This window comes from Jaculus jaculus, chromosome 15 (assembly GCF_020740685.1).
Source record: "Jaculus jaculus isolate mJacJac1 chromosome 15, mJacJac1.mat.Y.cur, whole genome shotgun sequence".
In the NCBI taxonomy this organism is placed as follows: domain Eukaryota; kingdom Metazoa; phylum Chordata; class Mammalia; order Rodentia; family Dipodidae; genus Jaculus; species Jaculus jaculus.
Window position 1 is genome coordinate 72,941,282 of NC_059116.1, and position 19,436 is coordinate 72,960,717.

The 19,436-nt window shown below is 44.4% G+C and overlaps 1 protein-coding gene across 1 annotated transcript in view; it reads left to right on the forward strand.

Moving 5' to 3' along the window:
• The window catches only part of Kin (Kin17 DNA and RNA binding protein), a 36,091-nt gene extending 17,558 nt beyond the window's left edge, over positions 1–18,533 (forward strand). Inside the window, exons 6-13 of the mRNA XM_004662390.3 lie at positions 900–948; positions 2,149–2,206; positions 4,352–4,481; positions 7,513–7,563; positions 12,197–12,265; positions 13,317–13,416; positions 16,053–16,153; positions 18,234–18,533. Of these exons, the coding sequence (XP_004662447.1) occupies positions 900–948; positions 2,149–2,206; positions 4,352–4,481; positions 7,513–7,563; positions 12,197–12,265; positions 13,317–13,416; positions 16,053–16,153; positions 18,234–18,296 (621 nt within the window). The 3' untranslated portion in view covers positions 18,297–18,533. The remainder of the gene's footprint in view (positions 1–899; positions 949–2,148; positions 2,207–4,351; positions 4,482–7,512; positions 7,564–12,196; positions 12,266–13,316; positions 13,417–16,052; positions 16,154–18,233) is intronic.
• The last annotated feature ends 903 nt before the right edge of the window (positions 18,534–19,436 follow it).

The following is a 19,436-nucleotide window of genomic DNA, read 5'->3' on the forward strand; positions in this document are numbered from 1 at the left end:
CTAGCTTAGCATAAATCTTAACTACAGATTTGCCATACATTTAAAAAAATATTTTATTTATTTATTTGAGAGACAAAGCAAAGGAAGCAGATAGAATGGGCACACCAGCACCTCTGGCCACTGCAAATGAACTTCGGATGCATGTACCACCATGTGCATCTAGCTTATGTGGGTACTGGGGAATTGAACCTGGATCCTTAGGCTTCATAGGCAAGCACCTTAACTGCTAAGCCATCTCTCCAGCCTCGACATTTCTTTTTCTTTGTTTTTTTTCAAGGTAGGGTGTCACTCTAGCCCTCTGTAGTCCAGGCTGGTCTCCAGCTCACAACCATCCTCCTACCTCTGCTTTCCGAGTGCTGGGATTAAAGTCATGATGCATCACCACACCTGCCCCTATGTTTCTTTTTCTTTTAATATTTTATTATTTATTTATTTGAGAGAGAAAGATAAACAGAAGTAGGCAGGTGGAGAGAGAGAGAGAGGGAGAGAGAGAGAGAGAGAGAGAGAGAGAGAGAGAGAGAGAGACACGGAGATTATAGGTGCACCAGGGCCTCCAGCCACTGCAAAAGAACTCCAGACACATGCACCTCCTTGTACATCTGGCTTATGTGGTTACTTGAGAATTGAACAGGGATCCTTTGGCTTAGCAGGCAAGTGCCTTAACTACTAAGCCATCTCTCCCAGCCCCTTTGTTTCTTTTTTAATACAGGGTCTCACTGGGTAGTCCAGACTGTCCTCAAACCCTCCATCTTCCCACCTCATCCTCTCAAGTTGGGATGACAGATGTGCATCAATATACCCTGCATACTTTCATAATGAGACTTGTAATAACTGTAGAGTTGATAATAAAGCAACTAAGGTGAATCTTAAAAATCTTTTGTTTGTTTGTTTGTTTTTAGGAGGTCCCTGTTTTTACAGAATTAAGCAGAGAGAATGATGAAGAAAAAGGTGGTTTTAATTTTTATTTCCTTTTTTATCCCTTTTAAAATCATGGACTTTTTGTATTGACTTTGCTAAAAGCTGGCATCATGTCTGGGAAGAAGACATTTAATCAGTCAGAATTGCATTGTTCTTATCTATAAAATGAAAAGGTAATACTTTGAGTTGGATGGGATGCCCTCCACCAAAAGTAACAAAACTGTACAGAATCAATTTCAATGCCCAGGAAATGAATGTCCAGAGTTCAGACGCTGCTGCCTTGATCTGGGCATGCAGAGTAACTGCCAGCAGTCCAGGTGGCACATCCACGTAGCACTTCCAAGGGTGGCAAGGGCACCTCTGCTGGAGTCCTTTTGTCCCAGGAGACAGCACTTCTCCCAGTGGACTTGCTTTCAGAGTCACATGTCCACCTTAACAGCAATCACGGGGATTGAAGCGCAGCGTGATTGCTTCTGACCGTGGGGGTTTACCCCAGAGCTGAAGGCATATGGACACCTGGACAGAGAGGGAAAGGGGGCCATGGAGTGGCGAAGCGGCCTTGCTGCCTGCCACAGCAACGTGACGTGTGAGGTCCTGCCAGCCTGGACATTACACAGGAGTCTGTGACCTCGGGACAGGAGCATTTTGGCCTCATTCATACAAAATGTTCATGCATAGGGCTGGGTTTGGTGGCACAGCTTTATAAGCCCACCATTTCAGGACTAAGGCAGGAAGACCGTCAGATTGTGACTGCATAAAAAAAGAAAAAAAAGGTTTTGTTCTGGTTTTGTTTTTTTCGGCTAGGTTCTCACTCTAGCCCAGACTGACATGGGCTGCCCTGTCGGCCCAGGCAGGCCTTGGACTCAGCCACGCTCCCACTCTGCCTCCTGAGCGCGAGCGCCAGATTAAAGGCATTTGCTGCCACGCCCAGCTATGAAATGGTTTTAAGTTCCTATTTCAATGCCTGTGGGATTTATTTTTTAAAAATGTGTTTATTGATTTGAGGGAGAGGGAATGGGAGCGCCAGGGCCTCCAGCCACTGCAAATAAACTCCAGATGCATGCGCCCCCTTGTGCATCTGGCTTACGTGGGTCCTGGGGAATCAAACTGGGATCCTTTGGCTTTGCAGACAAACGCCTTAACCGCTAAGCCATCTTTCCAGCCCTTTGGGATGTTTTATCAGAATTTTCCCTATGCAGAGATACACATGGCCAATAATTTTTCTTGCAGTTACGTTTAATCTGAACAGAGGAGCGTGTGGCTCAGCAGCAACCTCTTCCAAGTCCAGGTGAGCTATGGGAAGACCTGCCTCAGAACCGCGGAACTGTGAGAACGCTGCTTCCTGTTTCTCAGTGTGTGGGGACTCTTTTCCTGGTTATAGTTTCTTTGCGTGGTCTGTGTTTGTGGTTTGGTTGGTGGTTCTTATTTTTATTGTTTGGTGTGGGAATGTGGCGTGTACAGGTGCACGTGCCCTGTGTGCACATGTGCACAGGCCCCATGCAGACACCCCCTCTCTCTACCTCACTTCCTTAGGTTGGGTCTCATACTGAACCCAGATGGTTTTAAGTTAGATTGGTTGACCTTGGAGCCCCAACAACTCTGTGTCCACCCCTCACTGCAGAGGGGTGGGTGTAGGGGGGTGCATAGCCATGTCTAGATTTATTTTTAAATTTTTATTTATTTGCAAGGAGAGGGGGAGAGAATGAGTGGATGGACGGATGGATGGGTGGGTGGCACACCAGAGCCTCCTGCCACTGCATATGAACCCCATGAATGCACCACGTTGTTCATCTGGCTCTGTGTGGGCACTGGGAAATTGAACCTTTGCAAGCAAGTGTCTTTAACTGCTGAGCCATCTCTCCAGCCCCCATGCCCAGATTTTTATGTGGTTCCTAGGGATAAAACTCAGGGCCACATACTTGCGTAGCAAACACATTTTTTTTTTTTTTTTGGTTTTTCGAGGTAGGGTCTCACTGTAGCCCAGGGTGACCTGGAATTCACTGTGGAGTCTCAGGGTGACCTCCAACTCACGGCAATCCTCCTACCTCTGCCTCCTGAGTGCTGGGAATAAAGGCGTGCGCCACCGCTCCCAGCCGTAGCAAACACTTTTATCCATTGAGCCTTCTCCCCAGCCCCTGGGAGTTTTTCTTTATTGATTCATTTGGCTCTTAGCAGCTGTTCTTTCCTGTAATGAGGTGATTCTATGTTTGGAGGAAGGGCTCATTTTATTTTAATTTGTGATCACTTTCTTTGGTTTTGTTTACAGTGGGGTCTTTCTGTGTTGCCCTGGCTAACCTCCTGCTCCTGGCCTCATGTAATCTTCCTGATTCAGCCTTCCAAGCACACACTAAAGATGCGCACTACACACCCAGCTGAGAAAGACGCGGGTTGATTAGGTTTTTAACCTTGAGAGACTTGTTCTTTGTGAATGAAAAAAAAAATGAACTGGGGCTGGAGATGGGGAGACCGAGACAAGAGTCATCTCCCCAGCACCCACGTCAACGCCTTCGGGTGTGTGGCCCACCTGTACCTCCTATGCAGAGGAGGCTCACGCTGGATCTCCGGGGCAGGCTGGCTAGCGGGGTTCAGGTGAGCAAGGCTCCCTCAGGAAAGACGATGGGGAACGACTGAGGGAGACCCCGACGTCAGCCTGTCTTCCCCGCACACGGCTCCCCACAGCTGTGCCCACACACACGGGAACAAGCACATATTGGGGCACACAGCAGACGCATGTAAATCACCCGCCCAAACAGCACCAGGCATGGGTGCGGCTCCCGGGTGCAGGGCTTGGCCAGCCGCGCGGAGCCCTGGGCTCGGTGCTCAGCCCCACAGACGCCAGCAGGGCCTGCGGCGACGTGCTGGGCTCCGACACAAGTGTGCGGCTCGGGGTGGAGCGTGGCGCCGTTACTCCGACCGGCAGACACTGAAGTGGTGGAGGTCGCCGCGTCCTCACGGAAGCAGCCGCAGCCTTGATGGGCCCAGGCTGAGGCTGTCGTTTTGTTGTAGCGGCTGACAGAGAAAGGGGCGAGCGAGCGAGGGGAGTTGGGAGAGGCCAGCGCGAATGTTCGGGTAGTGCTGATAGCCTTGCACGGGTGTGCACGTCATTTTAATTAGCGTGGTGCCGTTTCACCATGGCACAGTTATCCTGTTACTTTAAAAATATATATATTATTTATTTATTTGACAGAGAAAGAGGGAGAGAGAATGGGTGCACCAGGGCTTCCAGCCACTCTAAACAAACTCCAGACATGTGCGCCCCCTTGTGCATCTGGCTAACTTGGGTCCTGGGGAATCGAATCTGGGTCCTTTGGCTTTGCAGGCAAACGCCTTAACTGCTAAGCCATCCCTCCAGCCCTGTCCTGTTACTTTTGCACATGATAAACCCTTTGTCTGTGAAGTTCTTATGAACAAGCCCAGTTCTTCTGTTCGCCAGTTCTTTGGGACCAAGTGCATTGAAGACACTCGGGAGCGCTGCGTCAGTGAAGCGGAAAGACTCGTCGCAGAGCTCAGCTCAGTCTAAAGAGAAGAAGAAAAAGAAGTCTGCTCTGGATGAAATCATGGAGGTGCGGTACTGACTGCTTGTGGACGCTCGGGAGGCACAGGCACGGTGCAGAGTCCATTCGCTGTTCGTAAAGTTAGGGAAGGAGGGCCTGAAGAGATGGCTTAGTGGCTAAGGCACTTGCTTACAAAGCCTGACGACCTGGGTTTGATTCCTGGGTACCCATGTAAAGCCAGATGCATAAGGTCATACATGCATATGGAGTTTGTTTGCAGGGGCTGGAGGCCCTGGCACTCCCATTCTTTCTGTCTCTCTGCTTGCAAATAAAAAAAATTGTTAAAAAAAAAAAAGATGAAGTTTGAAAAGGCCATTGCAGCTTCTTCTAAGCCTGTTGGAACCTCTCAGTGCTGTTTGTAGAACTCTGTGCAGTTAGCTTAGTGGGGTTCAGTTACAAGGGCATTAGTCATAGTTGGTAACTGGACCTTCTGTACATCTCCTGTTACCTCCAACTTGTACCTGTCACCTCCTTGCTACAAAAGAAAGCTGTGACATGCTTTTGATTTGATGTGGCCTCATGTTGGGGTTTACTTGCGCAAGCGTTGAGAGCGTATGAGTATCTGGAGGCAGGGCCACGTCGGGCCTGGAGTCCGCCCAAAACTCCAGAGAAATTCTTCAGAAGATTTAAAAAAAAAATTATTTACTTATTTGAGAGAAGATGGGTATATCAGGGCTTCTAACCACTGCAAACAAACTCCAGGCACATACATTACCTTGTGCATCTGGCTTATATGGGTACTGAGGAACCGAACCTGGGTCATTGGGCTTTGCAGGCAAGCACCTTAACTGCTCAGCCATCTCTTTAGCCCTAGAAGATTTTTTTTGTCTGTCTTTTTTTTTTTTTTGTTCCTCCTCCTCCTTTCTTCTTCTTCTTTGCTCTCAGTCCTTAGTAATATATTGATGATATTTGAGATTGTTTAGCTTTCTCATGTAGAAAAGGAAATTGGGCACAGGCCTTTACATTATCTACCATTATGCAATAATTTTATTGATCCTTGGGAAATTTCATTTAAGTGGCTAGAAAGATTTCGTTCAGCAAGAGTGACTGTCACATGGCCAGTCTTACAAGTCAAGAGCTATTTATTATCTTTGGCCCACTGCTCAATCCCCTTCAGGATCTGGCTTATATTGTCCTCTAGCTCTTCGGGTACATTGCTGGGCAATTTCTTCTTCATAAAGAACTTGGAAAGTCTCACACTGGACACTAGTTTCTTCTCATTATAAGCCTCCGTCTTCATCTAAAATGGGATGATCACATTCTTCGTTGCAGCTGTCAGATAACCCCCGTCACGGGTTAAATCACCCGCATTAATATTCCAGTCCTGGTTTTGAGGCACGTTCTGTGCTCAGGGTGGTTTCCCAGCCCCGCCGTACCGGGTAGCGGGGTGTGGAAGCCACACGGCCCCCGTGCACACGGCCGTACCCTCCTCTTCATTCTTGAGGCAGGGTCTTCCTCTCGCCCTAGGCTGACCTCAGACTCACAACGTTCCTCCTGCCTCAGCCTCCCGAGCGCGGGCGTTATAGGTATGTGCCGCCATGCCTAGCCAGAAGGCTCTTAATACAGTCCCAAGAAACCCTTTCTCCCTTTAAATTCATATTCATAATATTACCAATGTTTTGTTGTTTAGTTTGTTTGTGAGACAGTGTCTCAACACATAGCTCTTGCTGGCGTGGAAATCACTATGTGTACCAGGCAGGCCTGGTTAATCCTGCTTCTGCCTACCACATGGTGGCATTATAGGTGTGAACTGCCAATGCCCCACCTAGCAGTGAGTTTACAAGGAAGCTCAAGAGGAGAAGAAAGGAAGCTAATGGATACGTGATACTTTTTTCCCTTTTATTTTACTTCTTGAAATTTTCATATGTATGTTTATAAAGGAGGTAGCTAGCCTTCTGATACTAGTCCTCACACTAAGGACAACACAAAAATCTTAAACGTTTAAGGTGACTCCCCTGTAAATGATGTCACTCCATCATCCTGTGGTCATTGAGCTGCATTTATGTGCCAGTCATTATGCGCAGTCCCAGGTGAGTGGAGTTGGAGCGAAAGCACAGCCTCTGTTAAGGAGTGTTCATCAGGTGAGGGAGCTGGGGAGATGGCCCAGTTAGAAAACTGCTTTATGGGTGTGAGGACTGGAGCGCAGTCCCAGAACCAGTGTTAGGAAGCTGGGCGCAGTACGTAGTGAGTGCTTGTGGTGCTGAGGAGGCAGAGGTAGGTGGGTCCCTGCGACTTGCTGGGCAGCCAAGTGAAACCCTTTCTCAAAAAAGGTAGATGGGAGCTAGGCATGGCGGCACACATCTTTAGTTGCAGCACTCGGGGAGCCAGCAGTAGGAGGATCGCTGTGAGTTCGAGGCCACCCTGAGAGTACATAGTGAATTCCAGGTCAGCTTGAGCTAGAGTGAAACCCTACCTCATCCCCACACTCAGGAAGCAGAGGTAGGGGGATTGCTGTGAGTTCAAGGCTAGCCTGGGACTATAGAATGAGAACCAAGTCAGTCTGAGCTAGAGTGATATGCTGCCTTGAAAAAATATGTGGATAGCATTCCTGAGGAAGAACATCCTAGGTAGGTCCTCTGGCCTGTGCATGCATGCGCAGTTGAGACAGTGAAAAGGGGGAAAGGATGTGACACGCAGCTGTGGTGGCCCCCCAGCACTTCCTTTTTGGTCCTTTGGTGATAGTTTTCTTTCCTTTCATTCATGAGCTGTGCAGCAGGGGCCTCTCCTTTGTTTTCTATTGTCTCCCAGAGCATGCTGGCTAGGCTGGTCTGTGTGCTCTTTCTGCCACAGCAAATGTCCCTGCTCCAGCTGCTGACAGTCACGGGTCGCAGGCGGCCTCGCGCGCGCAGCCTGCACTGTTTTGTCCTCTGGGTCGCTTACCTGCCCTATCACGTAACGTCCGCGTCGTCAGAGCTTGAAGTGCCACCACTGCTCTGTGGTGCGCAGGAGTCGCATGTCGGCTTGGTAAACAGAATGGTATTTTGAAGCAAACAGGATTTTAAAGAAATAATTTTATGCGTATCTTGTGAATCTACTGTAGATTGAAGAGGAAAAGAAAAGAACTGCCCGAACAGACTACTGGCTACAACCTGTAAGTGTTCAGTGCGAGCTTGCTCACTTCTACATTTATGTTCGGTAAATGATTTAAATAGCACCTGATATAAATAAGTACACTTCTCCACTATATGTAAATTACACAGGTAGAAGTATGAGTCGCTTTTCTCATTGTTGTGACAAGATACCCGACAGAAACAACTTAAAGGAAGCTTTATTTTTAGGCTCACAGTTTTAGGAGAGACAGGACATCACAACCTGAAGACAGGTGGCTGGTCTTTGTGTCTGCAGTCTGAGAAGCAGAGGGAAATACACTCTGCTGCTCAGCTGGCTTCCTTCTTCTTCTTCTATTTATTTATTTATTGTTTTTTTGATGTACAGTCTTGCTGTAGCCCAGGCTAACCTGGAATTCACTATGTATTCTCAGGGTGGTCTTGAACTCATGGTGGTCCTCTTAACTCTGCCTCCCAAGTGCTGGGATTAAAGGCGTGTGCCAACATGCCTGTCTTGGCCCCCCCTTTTTTTTTATTGGTTTCTTTTTTTCCCACTCTGTCCAGAATCCTAGCTTGTACTCTGCCTGGCTATATGGTACTGCCTCTGTTCCCGAGCAATCTTGGGTCTGTCATTGTCAACTCAGAAATCATGTCATGGGATAGAAATAGCTAACCTTTGAGCAGGGTGACGTCCCCAAGGGCAAAAGTGCGTGCTGTGCGGTGTGAGCACCTGAACTCAAATACCAGCAGCTGTGTGAAGCTGTGTGTGGTGGCACCAGCGTCTCGGACCCCAGCACTCCTGTGCAAGATGGGAGGTGCGGAGACAGGAAGATCCCCGGAATCTTGCAAGGCACCAGCCTGTGGATGTAGGAGCAACCAGCACGAGACCCTGCTTCCCGCACTGAATTAGCCAGGACCCAACCCGTGGTTCTCTAGCCTCCACACGTGCACTGTGGTACAGGCATGCCACATTCTCACACGTGTGCACATATGCACAGACACACACACAGAAGAAATAAAAACAAAATATGTAGCTTTCTTACTTAAAAGATTAGTGAGTAAAAGTCCTGTGAGAAGCCATCTATGAGCTATTTTGGTTTGCTTTCCCTGTCAGAACAGCTGGCATTCGAAAATTAATCGTTTTGTATGTTATTTATGAAAAGCATGAATCTTGCTTAAAGCAGTAGGCGCTAACGGGAGGATAATTCTGAACTTCTTAGAATAGTATTTTGAAACCATATGTGCTTTAATTTTACTGCCATCTAATCTCTTGGGGTGAAACTCAGAATTTGACTCTCCTCCCCTGTGATTTTGATAGGAGCCTTGGACTAAGGGCTTCTGGGGAAAGAAAACCAACAAAAAAGACAAAAACAAAAAAGATAAGACCTATCAAATTTTAGCTAATTTGGGCTGGAGGATGGCTTAGCGGTTAAGGCGTTTGTCTGCAAAGCCAAAGGACCCGGGTTTGATTCCCTGGGACCCATGTTAGCAAGATGCAGAGGGGGTGCATGCGTCAGGAGTTCATTTGCAGTGTCTGGAGGCCCTGGTGCGCCTATTTTCTCTCTCTCTCTCCCTCTTTGTCTGTCAAATAAATAAATTTTAAAAAATAATTTAAAAAATTTTAGCTAATTATCAATTTCTCTTTGCATTAACAGTATTTTCAATTAAATGTTTTGTTTCATAGTTTCTCTTAGTTTAGATTCATATTTTTCACATTTTGTCTGACAGTATTGTGTGAAAAGTGCTGGCCAGCGACAGGCCACTGGTGGCTCAGTGTGTGTCCTTGAAGTAATTTCTGCTAGTGTGCTCAAATAACCAGCAGTCTAGAGATGACTTTGAGGGCTTTATTTTTATACTCAGAAGTGAAATATTTTGAACAGACCTACTGTAGGCCAAGGCCAGTGAGCACAGTGATGTCCTGAGTCACCTTCAGATTACAAGTGTATGAACCCAGCAGGGTCTTTGAGTATTTTGCCTGAAATACTACGGCTTAGCGGGCGTGATGTTTTTTTGGCATTAATTGGCTTCTTTAGAAAGTCTTAGTAGAACAGACTAAAGAAAGAAGACCATTTCAGTTTCTTCTTTTATCTGCAAGGGGAGGGAGGGCGGGAGAGAGAGCGTGCACACGTGCCAGGGGCTTGTGCTGCTGCTGAGAAATTCCAGATGCATGTGTCATTTTTTTTTCCTCAATTTTTATTAACATTTTCCATGATTATGAAAAGTATCCCATGGTAATACCCTCCCTCCCCCCACCAACTTTCCCCTTTGCAATTCCATTCTCCATCATATCCCCTCCCCATCTCAATCAGTCTCTCTTTTATTTTGATGTCATGATCTTTTCCTCCTCTTATGATGGTCTTGTTTAGGTAGTGTTGGGCACTGTGAGGTCATGGATATCCAGGCCATTTTATGTCTGGAGGAGCACGTTGTAAGGAGTTCTGTCCTTCCTTTGGCTCTTACATTCTTTCCACCGCCTCTTCCGCAAGGACCCTGAGCCTTGGAAGGTGTGATTTAGATGTTACTCAATACTCCAGTCACTTCTTTCCAGCACTATGATACCTTCTGAGTCATCCCAAGGTCACTGCCATCTGAAAAGAGAAGACTCTCTACCCAAAGTGAGAGTAGCATTAATATAAGGGTATAAATATTAAGAGAAGTGCTTCCTGGGCAGTTTGATAAGCACAGTATATATATTTTTCCAGACATCAGCAGATGTTACAGCCCTAGGGCTCGCATGTGTCATTTTAAACATCTGCTTTTTACGTGGGAATTGAACCCAGGCCAGTAGGCTTTGGAAATAGGTGTCTTTAATCTCTGAGCCATCTCCCCAGCCCAGAAGTAATATTTGTTTTTTTTTTCTTTTATTTATTTGCAAAATGAAAGAGAATGTGAAGTTTTTTGCTTACACATATCTTTATATTATTAAGTATCCTACCTCTAAAATCTTCACTAAATTTCTGTCAATAGAGTTTTTCTTTTTCTTGCTATTTTTTAAAAGTATACTTATTTGAGAGAGAGAGAGGGAGGAAGGGAGAGAATGGGTGTTACAGGGTCTCTAGCCACTGCAAATAAACCCTAGATACATGTACCACTTTGTGCATCTGGCTATCGTGGGTCTTGGGGAATTGAGCCTCATGGGCTGTTAGGTTTTGCAAGCAAGTGCCTTAACCACTGGGCAATCTTACAGCCCCCAAGCAATGACATTAAAAAAAATTTTTTTTTTTTTAAATTTATTTGAGAGTGACAAACAGAGAAAGAAGCAGAGAGAGAGAGAGAATGGGTGCACCAGGGCTTCCAGCCACTGCAAACAAACTCCAGACGTGTGTGCCCCCTTGTGCATCTGACTAATGTGGGTCCTGGGGAATTGAGCCTCGAACCGGGGTCCTTAGGCTTCACAGGCAAGCACTTAGCCGCTAAGCCATCTCTGCAGCCCAGCAATGCAATTTTTATTATCAGCCTTAGACAGCTAATCCAGACCATAACAAACTAGAGCAGCAAATCTAGAATTCATTCATATTAGTGAGCCTGGATCGTCTCCCATTTGAAGGTGAGACACTAGCTAAAGCTGGCTTGTGCTGGAGAGATGGCTTGGGAGGGAAAGGCGCTTGCCTGTAAAGCTTTATGGCCCAGGTTTGGTTCCCCAGCACCCATGGAAAGCCGGATGCACAAAGTGGCACATGTGTCTGAAGTTCATTTGCAGTGGCAGGAAGACCTGGCATGCCCATTCTCTCCTCTCTTGTCTCTTCTCTCTCTTCACTCTATCCTCTCTTTCTCAAATAAATAAATTAAATATTAAAAATAAACAAAAATATTCAAGGCAGCCTAATAAAAATGGGCCTTGTGATACCAGCAACCCCATGGAGAAGGGCCACCTGAGGAGTAAGGGCAGGGAGGAGGGCAAAGATGATACCAACACATGATGCATCCATACAAAGTATGTTCTTAGTAATAAAAAAGTTATTTTGTATATATATATAATATTTTAAATGAGAAAAGAGTCTTGTGAAAATGTCATATGTAAGCTCAAAGGCTCACTCCTTATAATTCCCTGGTAGGACTGTGGTAAAGTCCCCATCAGCATGGCTGGTGTTTTCAGTGGAGAGAGAGAAAATGCCTTGTGAAGACATGGCCTAGCGGAGCTGAGACAAAAATTGAAGCAAGAGTGCTTAAGAAGCTCTCACTGTGGGAGCCACATACTATGTTTATCTTTTTCCTTCGTGGTGACTATGTTGGACACAAAGTGGGAGAAGAGGAAGGGTTCTGTTTTGAAAATTTTTTTGGTTTATTTTTATTTATTTATTTGAGAGCAACAGACAAAGAGGCAGAGAGAGAGAGAGAGAGAGAGAGAGAGAGAATGGGCACGCCAGGGCTTCCAGCCACTGCAGATGAATTCCAGATGCGTGTGCCCCCTTGTGCATCTGGCTAATGTGGGTCCTGGGGAATTGAGCCTCGAACTGGGGTCCTTAGGCTTCACAGGCAAGCGCTTAACCACTAAGTCATCTCTCCAGCCTGAGGAAGGGTTCTTGATGCATTGTTTGCCATTGTTGGAATGAGTTAGAATCCCATAACTTCTTAGGACAGTCACATCTTGCTATAGGTTTTGGTGAAACATGGTGTAAAAAGAAGCAGCAAATTGCAAAAGAAAATTTATGTCTTTCCTTTGTTTTTCTTTTCTAGGAAATCATCGTGAAAATCATAACTAAAAAACTTGGAGAGAAATATCACAGGAGAAAGGGAGTTGTGAAGGTGAGGACATGAAGGCACAGAGTCCGTAAGAAGAACTAGCAGTGACGGAGAGGCCGCTGTAGGGTCCCTTGAAAGTCCAGGCCCACAGCGCACGTGTCTGTGTGTGACGGTGCACAGGTCCCTAAGAGGAAACCTGAAGCCATGACTAGAAAAATACTTCTCTTCCAACTGTGGCTTTTATGTTTAACCTTGCTCTATTTTCTTACTAGGGCGCTACTATGGGTGATATCCCGTCGGTACCACTTAAAAGATTCAGTGTGAACACCTTGCTAATTAATCAGTAAAACACATTCTCCTCGTTAAGGCTGGGCGGTGTAGTTATGCCCCCCCCCCCCCCCCATCTCAAAGCACTTTCTTGTGAATTGCCTGGGTTACTGTCCCTTTTTTTTTTTTTTTTTTTTTTTTTTTTGCTACTCCTTTGGTTTTGAAATTCTGGTCCTTTTCTAACTTTTGTCTTTCCTAAATATGTCCATATGTAAATTGCTTTTCTTTTAAGTCTTATTCTAAGATCAGCAAATCTCTTATTCCTTCTGGATAAAAACCTTAATCAAACTTTGAATTCTTTTTTTTTGTTGTTGTTTTGGTTTTGGTTTTTCTAGGTAGTGTTTCATTCTAGTCCAGGCTGACCTGGAATTCACTATGTAGCTTCAGGGTGGTCTTGAACTCACAGCAATCCTCTTACCTCTGCCTCTCAAATGCTGGGATTAAGGGCATGTGCCATGGGCTGGAGAGATGGCTTAGCTGTTAAGACACTTGCCAGCAAAGCCAAAGGACCCAGATTCAATTCCCCAGGACCCACATTAGCCAGATGCACAAGGGAATGCATGCATCTGGAGTTTGTTTGCAGTGGCTAGAGGCCCTGGCACACCCATTCTCTCTCTGTCAAATACATAAATAAAAATAAAATACTGAAAAAAAGAACCATAGACTGAGAAATCCTATGTAGAATCTAAAAAAAGCTGTTAATTATAGGAGTTACTCTTTGATTGGAATTTTTTTTTATATATTTACCTCTTTCTTTCATTTTAAATATGTTTATTTTACATGACAGGAAGTAATTGACAAGTACACAGCTGTTGTAAAGATGATTGATTCTGGAGACAGGCTGAAACTTGACCAGACTCATTTAGAGACGGTAATTCCAGCACCAGGTAAATAAACCTGTACGCATCTACTATCACATACATATGCTATTAACAAAGAGTGTAATCCATTCTTACGTGTAGTGTTTAGGTTTGGTTTGGTTTGGTTTTGTGTTCGTGTTACTGAGGGCTGAACTCAGGCCTTGTGCATGCTAGGCAAATACCCTACCTGTACTTGTAGCTTTTGACATTACTTGATGGCTATAGACACAGTTCCTTTTCAGAAATACTAACTGCCAATGTAACTGATCCTCAAGCGACTTTAGGTGGTGAGTACTTTACCAGTCCTCCAATAAAGCTATTTTATGAAAGAAGTGAATTTTCCCTTTCTATGGTACAATTTTTTGATTCTGAACACCTGTATGGGTAAAATCAGTCACATTGGGTGTGATCTTTACTACCTGAGGTCGTTGAGTCAGGGTCTGTTTTGCTTGTTCACTTATTTTCCCCTTAGTTGTCTTAGTCCGTGTCTCAGTGTCAGCTCTAGTCCTTAGCATGTTGCCTCTTGACTCGGGATTTCCCTGGGGGCAGTGATGCACTGATGTCAGTCTTGGAAATCCTATTTGTCACAGCCTTTATTCTTTTCTACCTAAAGTAAAACTTGTTCTAGACTAGAAAAATATTAAGAGTTTATTAACATTTAATTATTGTACATGAATTACACAATAACAAAATGTGACCAGCTTTAACATGTGAATATTCCTGTGAAATCATTGCTGTGACAGATGGGTAATGAACATATCCCTTCACTTCCCTTGCTGAGCCCTCCCTCACACCCTCTGCTGCCTTTTCCCATGCAACTGCAGACCAGCTGTCATTGTAGATGTTCATATTTTTCTAGACGTTAATATAGATAAAATTGATGTCATTTGTCATGGTTGCGTATGTGGGTATGTATGGTTTTTAAAAATATTTTATTTCTCTTTATTTGAGAGAGAGAGAGAGAAAGATGCAGAGAGAGAGAGAAAGAAAGAATGGGCACGCCAATTCCAGGTTCCAGCAGCTGCAAACGAACTCCAGATTCATGCGCCACATTGTGCAGCTGGCTTACGTGGGTCCTGGGGAATTGAACCTGGGCCCTTTGGCTTTGCAGGCAAGTGCCTTAGCCACTAAGCCATCTTTCCAGCCTGTGTGTGTGTATTTTAAATTTTTGCTTATGTGTGTGTACACACACATACACACATATATTTCATTTTTATTGCTGAATAATATGTCATAGTATAGATAACACTGCATAATTTATTTATGCAGGCACTTGTCGATGGCAGTTTAGGCTGCTCATAGCTTTTGGAAGATACAGATAAAAGTTATGGATATTTGTGTTTCAGTCCTTATATGGCTCTATGATTTCTCTTGGGTAAATGCTTCAGGTAGTTCAACCAGGTGGCAAACAGTTTAAATTTTTATAAAACTGCCAATCCATGTTATAAATTGTTACTAATTTGTTTGAGACAGGTCTTGCTATGAGCCCTTGCTGGCTGGAACCTGCTGCCCGCCCGCCCCCCCCCCCCCCCCCCCCCCCCCGCGCCTCCTGAGTGCTAGGGTTACAGGTGTGAGCCACATGCTCATCCGGTGTTACAGAGTTTAGAAAGAAAGCCAGGTTTGTTTGCTCACACCTATAATCCCACCACTTAGAGAGGACAGCCTGGGCCAGAGTGAGACCTTAACTCAAAATAAATAAATAAATAACAAACAAACAAAAATTTAGAAAGGACAAAGTAAACTAAATTTTTTCAGAGTACTTCTGTTCTTTTATCATTTTCTCCAAGTACTTTATATTCCTTATATACCAACTTAAAATACATCCCTGTATGAAGTCTTTAGGAAAAATGAAGAGTCTTAAAATGTTAGAGTGATCAAAATAGAGATTGGGAACGTCACTCAATGATAGAACACCTGTCTACCATGCATAGAAAGGCTTGTTCAATCTCCACCACCACAAAACTACAAAAGAAAATATTAATACACATTGTTGTTTGTTTCTTGTTTTGTATGTGTGTGTGGTGTATGTGTTTGGTGTGTGTATGTATGTGCACATGTGAGTGTGATGCATACGTGTAGATGAGTGTCAGGTGTCTCCCTCAATCACTTTCCACATTAGTTTTTAAATTTTTTTTATTTATCTATTTGCAAACAGAGAGACATAGAGAAGAGACAAATAGAGAATGGGTGTGTCAGGGCCTCCAGCCACTACCAACGAACTCCAGGTGCATGTGCCATTGTGCGTCTGTCTTACATGGATCCTGGGGAATCGACCCTGGGTCCTTCGGCTTCACAGGCTACCGCCTTAACCGCTAAGCCATTTCTCCAGCCCCGCATTACTTTTTGAAACAGAGTCTCTTTGAATCTAGGGCTTACCAATATGCTAGTCAGCCTTCTGAGCACTGGGACTCCAGGCGTGTACTACATGCTCAACATTTATGTGAGGACTGGGGAGCTGCACTCGTCCTCATGCTTGCCTGGCAAGCCCTTTACCCATGGAGCCACCTCCTCAGCCCCTAATGCAGTTTCCAACATGAGCAGGGGCTGGTGAGAGAAGAGTTTTGCTTTTCATTATGTTCCCCGCATGTGATGTGTTTTGCTGCATAGCAAGGCAGAAGAAGTAAACATTTCCTTTGCATGAAGTTGTGTATTTTGTGTTGCAGGAAAAAGAATTCTAGTTTTAAATGGTGGCTACAGAGGAAATGAAGGTACCCTTGAATCCATCAATGAGAAGACTTTTTCAGCTACTATAGTTATTGAAACTGTAAGTTTATTTATACAAAGTCAAAAATATCTAAATGCTTTGAAGCCTAAGGACCCAGGTTCGATTTCCAAGGACCCATGTAAGCCAGATGCACAAGGTGGTGCATGGGTCTGGAATTTGTTTGCAGTGTCAAGAGGCCCTGGTGTGCCCGTTCTCGCTACCTCTCTGTCTGCCTCTTCCCCCATCTCTTTCTCTCCCTCCCTCTCAAATAAATAAAATAACAAAAATTGTTAGAACTGGAACCTAGGGGCGCAGTCATCCTTGTTGTCACTATTATTTCGTCATCATAATGACGTCGTTGATGTCATACAATGAAGAGTACCAGCTGTCAAATTTTAATCAAATAATTTAACAATTTAAGTTGAAAATTCTTGAACTCATATACGTATGAAGTTCTAGGTATTAATGTATAAAAACCCTTTGTATTTTCCAACAACTCAATAACACAGGCGTGACTGTGCCCCAGTGAGGAACCCTGGGCTCAGAGAGAGGAACTGAAGCCCAGGTGTTCAGTCACTTCCTGAGAGCGGAATGGGACTTGGCGCTGTGGTCAGGGGCCTGAGTCTTAGCCAGCGCTCCCAGATTGTGACCGCCTGTAAAATTCCCCTTTCTCTTGTTTGCTAGAATTGAACAAAATGTAGTTTGACCCATTTTCTGCCATATGGACCAACTCTACCACAACTAAACCAGACAGACAAGTTTAAGCATTTTACAAGTCTATTTTAAAATAGCAAGCTGGGTTTGGTGGCTCACGCCTTTAATCCCAGCACTCGAGAGGCAGAGGTAGGAGGATCACCATGAGTTCGAGCCACCCTGAGACTCCATAGTGAATTCCAGGTCAACCTGGGCTACAGTGAGACCCTACCTCAAAAACAAACAAACAAAAAACCAACCAATAATAATAATAATAGCAGCACAGTAAAAAGCAATTTTGAGGTAAGAATTGATATGCTTTTAAAAATATTTTCATTTGTCTGTATTTGTTTATTTGAGAGAGAGAGGCAGATAGAAAGAACGGGCACCAGGCCTCTTGTCACTGCAAACAAACTCCAGACCCTCGTGCCACAGTGTGCACCTGGCTTCATGTGGGTCCTGGGGAATCAAACCTGGGTCCTTAGGCTTTGCAGGCAAGCGCCTTAGATGCTGAGCCATCTCTTCAGCCCCAAGAATTGATTTCCTGATTGGGTTACAACTCTTTTGTAAGTGGTGACTTAGGAGTGAGTCCAGGGTCCTTCCAAGAGATGGCCTCACCATCTTCAGCAGATGCCATCTCCATTTACCAAGCCCACGTCCTGGCGGGCTGCTTGTAAGCCGGCATCGCGGTGAGCCGTCCCTTCTGCTCACCGCCGAGGCTGAGCGCCGTCTGCGGACACCCTGGCTCCCAAGGGCAGCTCGTAACTGGAGCTCTGTATCTGGGAAGCCATAGTGATCCTGGCACTAGCGAGGATCTACTGGAAGCGCATTCTAATAGCATTCAGGAAAACATGATGGTTGTTAATTAGAATGCCCTAGGGTTTTAAAAAATTCTTAAATATATAGAAGTGTTCACTGCCTTGGTGATAATAATTTAGAGTCCATGAGTATAGTATCATTCTTTAGTCTCTTTTTTAAAATGTTTATTTTATTTATTTATTTATTTATTTTGGTTCTTCAAGGTAGGGTCTCACTCTAGCTCAGGCTCACCTAGAATTCACTATGTAGTCTCAGGGTGGCCTTGAATTCACGGTGATCCTCCTACCTCTGCCTCCCAAGTGCTGGGATTAAAGGCATGCCCCACCATGCCCAGCTTAAATTTTTATTTTTATTTTAAAAATACTTTATTCATTTGTAATGGGGGAGGATGAGGCAGATTGAGAGAAAAGGAGAGAATGGGCACGCCAAGGCCTCCAGCCACTACAAATGAACTCCAGACACATGCATCACCTTGTGCATCTGGCTTATGTGGTTATTGGGGAATCGAACCTGGGTCCTTAGTCTTCTCAGTCAAGTTTCTTAACTGCTAAGCCATCTCTGCAGACCATTCTTAGGTCTCTTAAGTGTATGTGTGTTTAACATTTTCTTATGTTACTTTAATTTGTAGGGTCCTTTGAAAGGACGCAGAGTTGAAGGAATTCAATATGAAGACATATCTAAACTTGCCTGAGTTTGAACAGTTATTAACAACATGAACTCCAAAGCATCAAATTGATGATTGTCAAGCCACTATGAGACTCTACTGTGTTAGGGTATTTATTTATATAAAACAAATGGATTTATTTAAATATTACTGTATAGTTGTTAGCTAAAAATCCAATTGTGTCTCCTAAAATGTCAAAACTCTGTAGTTTTATCTTTGTAATATTTTCGTGATGATTTCTATCATTAAATGTTGTAAAAAGTATTTGTATAAAACAATTTAGAATCATAATTGAAAAAATATTTAATACACTTTAGATATATTTTAGTATTAGAATAATAAAGTTGAACTATAAATATAATTAAAGTTCAAAAAGCCAAACTATAAATGTAATAGTACACTTGTGATATAATTCACATACTATAAAATTTACCTATTTAAAATAAACAAATCAATGATTTCCTGTGTATTAACAGAGTTGGGCACAATATCTTAATTAAAAAAAAATTATTTAGTTGCAAGCAGAGAGAGAGGGAAAATGGGCATGCCAGGGCCTCTAGCCACTGCACACGAACTTCAGATACATGTGCCATCCTGTGCATTTGGCCTATGTGGTGACTGGGGAGTAGAACTGGGTCCTTAGGCTTTGTAGGCAAGCGCCTTAACCATGAAGCCATCTCTCTAGCCCAGTATCTAATTTTTTAAACAATATTTTATCATTTATTTGCAAGCGGGGGGGGGGTAGGGAGAATGCACACACGCACCTGGGTGCTCCATACTCACATTTCACTGCAGCCTTCTTTATGTGGGTACTGGGGATTTGAACCTGGGCCATCAGACTTTGCAAGCAAGAGAGCCTTCAACTGTTGAACCATCTGTCCAGCCCCCGGTATCTAGTGTTTAGGACGTTTTTGTCACCCTCACACAGTCTCTTCTCCGCTGCACCCCGGTCTCCTGCAGCCAGCAGCCTCTCTTCTGTCGCTGTGGATTTGCCCATCCTGTGGATTTGCCCATGCTGGGTTCTTACATACATAGAATGATGCCTATGGGCTTTATGACTGGTTCTGATACTTAACATGCTGTTTCAAGAGCTACCCCATATTTATCACGTGGGTGCGTTTATTGTTTTGCTTTTATTTTCTGAGACAGGGCTCCTGTAACTCTGGC